Consider the following 5910-nt stretch of genomic DNA (forward strand, 5'->3'; position numbering starts at 1 on the left):
CACCATGCCCAGCTAATTTTATTTGTGTAATTTTAGTAGAGATAGAGTTTCATCATGTTAGCCAGGATGGTGTCGATCTCCTGACCTCATGATCCACTCGCCTCAGCCTCCCAAAATTCTGGGATTATAGGCATTAGCCACCACACTGGGCTCCTTTTGGTTCTTTACATCTTTTGTTTCTTTGCTAACGCTGTGCATAGCTTTTTTTTTTTTTTTTTTTTCTTTTTCATTTAGTTTTAGTGTGTTTTTTCTTACTCTTTGGAGCAATTGTATAACAGCTGCTTTAAAGTTTTTATTTGATAATTCCAACATCTTTGCTATCTTGATGTTGGTGTCTGTGAATGTATTTTCCCATGCAAGTTTAGATTTTCCTGGTTCTTTGTGTGCTAAGTCATTTTGGTTTGCATCCTGGGTGTATTGAATATTGTGTTATGAGACTCCAGGTCTTGTTTAAATCCCATGAAAGTTGTTGATATTTTTGTTTTAGTAAGCAATCAATCTTGTTGGTTTCAGGCCGAAAGCTTTTGCTTTTCTTCTGTGGATATGTTTCCAATATCAGTTCCGTTGGGTGTCTCCCATGTACGTATCAAGTCTGGAACATGGGCAGTCGTCTGTTCCTTAGTTCAATTATCAAAGCTTACGGAAACTTTTTAGGGTCAGATATAGACATGAGCAGAGAGGTGAGTGCAAGAGTTTATAAAATACCGTATGAGGGTAATTTTCCCCCATTATTTTCTCTCCAGGATCCTCAAAGTAATATTTGTTTTCTAGGGTTCCCCATTTTTTGTCTTCCACCCAGAAAGCTGGTGGTTTTTTGTTTGTTTTTCATTTTTCTGTTCACTTGCTTCTCATCTGAGTCTGCATTTAGGGCCAAGTGTCAAGAGAAGAGAGGAAATAAAGTAAAGCAATGGGAGTTGGGGGTTGTTTGCCCAACCTCTTGGGACCGCAGTCATAGAGGTTAAGTGTCTGCAGCCGCCCCACTTGCCGCTGTTGTTTATACAGGAACACTACCCTGAGATTGCCTGGAGACTGCAGCGTAAGAGGACAGATAAACTTCTAAAAAGAAAGAATAATAAAAAAAAGAACAATGGGGATTTTCCCTATTCTCTAAGCATTAAGATTACTGTGTCTCGTTTCTCAAGGCAAAACCAGAGTGCTTCTCCTGAGTCTCTATCTGCCTGGGTGTGTGATTTTTAGCTCTTGGCTACCTTGCACCCACACTAAGGGGTATTGGTGGTGAGAGGTGGTAATTCACCACTTATCTGGTGGTACTTTAAATTTTGGTCATTTTGTTCCCCCCTCCACTTGCTGCTATTTCATTTTCGGAGATCCCGAATAGCTGCCGCATACATTCTATACAGATTTCCTCACTGCGTTCAGTCGGGAAAGCAGGATGAAGTGTTTTCTCTCCATCTTGTCAAAAACCGAAACCTGGCTACCTACTTCATTTATTAATATTGTGCTAAAATACACTTAAAATAAAATTTACCATTTTCACATTTTACAGTATACATTTTACTGGCGTTTAAGTAAACTCACAATGTTGTGCAAATATTATCCAGTTTGAGAACATTTTAATGACCCCAAATAAAACCTCATACCCATTAAGCAGTCACTTCTCCTTTTCCATTAACCCAGTCCTCTGGCAACTGTTAATTTGCTGTCTGTTCTCAATGAATTTTCCCCACTTCATGTTTTAACAGTTTATGGAGACATAATTTACATAATATAAAGTCACTTATTTCAGGTGTATATTTCCATGTGGAGTTTTTTTTTTTTTTGGATGTTTATAGAATTGTACCAGTTTATTTTTTAATTTTTTGAAGTATTTCTCCTAGTCTTTTCCTCTTTAATTTCTTTTTCTTCCTTTACTTTTATCTTTTATTTTTTTTCTTTTTCTTTTGAGACGGAGTTTTGCTCTTATTGCCCAGGCTGGGGTCTAATGGTGGGATCTTAGCTCACTGCAACCTCTGCCTCATGGGTTCAAGCGATTCTCCTGTGTCAGCCTCCCAAGTAGCTGGGATTACAGGCACCCAACACCCCCACCCCCCCAGCTCATTTTGGTATTTTTAGTAGAGCTGGGGTGTCACCATATTGGCCAGGCTGGTCTTGAACTCCTGACCTCAGGTAATCTACCCGTCTTGGCTTCCCAAAGTGCTGGAATTACAGGCATGAGTAACCGCGCCCGGCCTTCCTTCCTTTTCGTTAATGATCTGTTTCACTGTATTTTTAACACAAGATAGGAACCCTAATATTGTATATTTCTGTGGTTTCTTTTCTTAAAAACCAAATGGTGTCTTTTAAGTATTTTTCAGATCTCTATATTTACAAATGTGTTTCTCAATGGTACATGTTATGCGATACTATCAGTATACTATGTTTTTAATTTTCCTATTATCACACATAATAATTTTTTTCATAAATAATGCTGTTGTTAATTGACATGGAAGTAAACATTTGTGTGCCTCTCTGCCTATTTTCTTAAGAGTTACTCTTAGTTGTAATATTTCTGGGTAAAAGGGCATAGAAAAGCACTGATTTTAGATTTTTGGGCTCTGATGCATTCCTTAAGTAAAGATTCTTTTTGTTTTAGAAAAAGTCAAAAGAAACTTTCTGTACAAAATGTGTAAAATATACATTAAAAGGTTCCTAAACCTCCACATCCCTTCGTAAAAGTTTCAAAAACTTACAGTATAGTGTCTGGTGCTGGAAGTCAGGAGTTGTTTTATTGGTTAAAAAAAAAAATACCGGAAAGATACAGAATAAAGGTGAATGAAGACCTAAATTTTATTTCGGCCTAACTATTTTAGTTCACAGTGGAGTCTACTAGCTCCTGATGACAGAATGACCATATATCTCAAATTTCCTTGTGTGTGTTACTTTTTATCTGTGTCCTTAGCATAATCATGCAGTACCACTCCACCCATCCCTCTTAACCCACCTATGTTTTCTTGTTTGGATAGTAAGTTATATGGCCACTCTAAAGAAGCATCCTTGGACATTAAGTAAAACCTGTCAATAGGGCAAAGATAATTAATGCATGGCATATGTATTGCTAACACCCATTTTTCTATCTGATGGTTGAAAGTAGAAAACCACCAGGGTTTCTTTGTCTGACAGAAGGATTGACCTCAGAATTCTCCCCAGTACAATCCTATGGGGACTTACTACCATCAGATTAGAACTGGACCATAAAATATAACCCAGTTGCCAAGGCATGTAGCTGACACTGCTGGCCCTAAACATCAGAGAAGACTGTGTGTTTTCCACTGACTTATCACAACCATCTCGAGTGGACCTTTATGGAGGAATTCCTGCACCTGTGAGATAGGGCAAGCCGGGGTTTTCAGGGCAAAGGGTGGGGGGGTTTCGTGATGAGAGGGGAGCTGCCCTTATCCCAGGCAGATGCTGCCTCCCACACATTCTCTTGCACCTCTCTCCTAATCCCGTTTCCAGTCTCTGACTTATCCTAGCTGTGCTTCTGAATCAGACAATTGAACTCTAAGTGACGCTTGAGCTATGTAGACCTAAAGAAAAATTAAATACTTAATTAATTAATTATGGGTTTTCTTTGAGCTATTAAAAATAGCTTTCTGTTTTCTTTCATGTTTTTCTGATGCAGAGCCTTCTGACTTTTCCCCTTCATTTTCTCTTCTTTGTAGGTTTCAAGACAACAGATGAATTGTGAAAGAGAGCAGCTAAGGGTAGGTGCACCTGCTTGTAAAATGCTTCCTGATTCTCATTTTTGTGTGATAAGCAAAAATTTCCTTGTCTCTCCCAAGACACGGATTCTAAATAACAGGCTTCATCTTAAGACTGGTAGAGTTGAAAATATTTATCCCAGCTAATTTAGTATTGATTGAGCTGGTAAATACAGTATATCTTCTTTTGAAGTGCCATTATAGTAGATATGGATTTTTTGATTTAGATTCAGCAATAAATACTTCTCTTCTGGAATTTGTTTGACATCATTGTACTCTTTTTATGTATAACACGAGGTCTAAGTAATAACAAAGGTCAAAAGGATGGCTTGCTGCCTTCTTAATATGGATACCAGGCTGTTTGCTGAGTGGCTAAAACGCTCTTTGGCTGTTGACTGGGGTGGGTGAGCAAAGAATATGTCAAGGGCGTTTTCTAGGAGAATTTGCGTTATCTATAGACCTCTTGGTTTTAGTGACATTTGTGTGTATGGGAGAGGGAGACAACATTTTAAACCTCATATTCTATTTCCCCACTTAAAAATGAAACTGTCTTGTTGTTCAGGTATATCGGTGTAAGGAGTATTCCCCAGATGTGGAGGGAGTGTTTGGTTATAAATGGAGCTTGGTGACATTGTTCTGCTTTCATCGTGTTTCAGTGGACATTCTTCTTGGTATGGGGATGGCATTTTAAGAAACGATGGGATTTCTCCCCATTTGTTTTCTTTTAAATGAATTCATGTTTTTGGTGGACGAGATTCAAATTATGATTGGTCTGTCTTTCATGTCACTAATGGAAGTTGGCAGTTTTTACTGGACAATGTGCCTTAGAGCCGTTTTCAAATTGTTATTAAAATCAGAGAAATATGGTGCTTTTAAAACCACAACAGTGTGATTTGGCGTTGGGAAACCACTATGCCCAAAGGTGTCTAGTAAATAAGAATAATGTATTAGACAGGCCTAATACCTTCGTATACTGCCCTGTAACTTTTCAGAGCATTTTCCTAATGATAGTCTCATGATGGCAATAATTTGTAGAGTTGCTTCCATCTCACAGTTGCTGTTGGCATCAGGTTTGTCAAGTACTTGGGTAAAATAACAGAATCCAGGTGCGTGAAACCAAGAAAGCGAGTTAAGGTTTTCTGTTTTTTTTTATGCATATTTGTTTTATGTACTATCTCAGTATGGCCCTCTCTCCCCACTTTCCTCCAAGTACCTGTGCCAACATTAGTTGGGACCCTTTCATTCATGGAACAGACTTCAAGATGTTTTAAACTTTTCTGAACTCTCTTACTGCCTTTTTCTTTCTTTCTTTTTTTTTCCTGCAGTCTGAATTACTGGTTCATCCTATTAAATAATGTATTACAACTTCAGATTTCTCTTGCTGTTTGGATGGGGACGATGGCCAGAACTAGGTCAGAGCTAGATAAAGAGAAATATGTGCCTTTATCTCCAGGAGTCCCTGATAAATTCCTGAGAATTAAGATAATCTTGAAATCTCTATTGCAAATGGCACTTGCCTGGTAAGTTAAGGACACAGTAGGTAATGAAGGACTTGTTTGCATTTTAAGGAATTATTTCTCATTGATGAGTTCATGGTCGACAGGGGCATGGTTTAGGTTCAAGAATGGAGTCTTCCCCTCTCTGTTACATAAATGCAGAGAATGGCTTGATATTAACATACTGGTTCATTTAGTTTAGTCCCGAGTGAGGCTCCAATAGCCCCATCTCTAACATCACAAACCAGTGCTTTGTTTCTTGTTACTTTTATGGTCACCGTTTTTGCTTTTTAAATGAATTAATGTTTTGAATTGATAGATGGTGCATTTGATTGGATAGAGCACACATATATAGGGTTCAAAATTTAAATACTACCAAAGAGAGTGCAATGGAGTTTTCCCTTCCCACGTGACTCGGGCGTCCAGCTCCCTCTGGGAGACCCCCAGTGTGATTAAGTACTGGTAGCTATCTCATCTGTAGATATTTTCTTCTGTCTTCTTCATTTTTGTTCTCTGTCTTTCCATGTCTTTTTCTTCCTCCTTTCCTCTCTCCCTCTTTTCCTTTCACATCTGTGTCTTTAAAAGCCCCTCCGCCACCTCAGAAGAAAACTTCCTTTATTAAGGTGACTTTTCTTTCTTTTTTTTTTTTTTTTTTTTTTTTTGAGACAGAGTTCCTTTCTTTCACCAGGCTGGAATGCAGTGTTGCAATCTCA

At 38.3% G+C, this 5910-nt stretch overlaps 1 protein-coding gene across 5 annotated transcripts in view; it reads left to right on the forward strand.

Annotated features, from left to right (window-relative positions):
• LOC111551668 (RNA binding protein fox-1 homolog 1) overlaps positions 1-5910 on the forward strand; it is a 1700664-nt gene that overhangs the window by 1030814 nt on the left and 663940 nt on the right. For all 5 annotated transcript variants that reach the window (XM_026446850.2, XM_023225717.2, XM_023225712.2 and 2 more), the window contains one exon: positions 3663-3704. In XM_026446850.2, coding sequence (XP_026302635.1) covers positions 3678-3704 — 27 coding nt within the window. In that variant the 5' untranslated portion in view covers positions 3663-3677. The remainder of the gene's footprint in view (positions 1-3662; positions 3705-5910) is intronic.

Source organism: Piliocolobus tephrosceles, chromosome 17 (genome assembly GCF_002776525.5).
Source record: "Piliocolobus tephrosceles isolate RC106 chromosome 17, ASM277652v3, whole genome shotgun sequence".
Classification (NCBI taxonomy): domain Eukaryota; kingdom Metazoa; phylum Chordata; class Mammalia; order Primates; family Cercopithecidae; genus Piliocolobus; species Piliocolobus tephrosceles.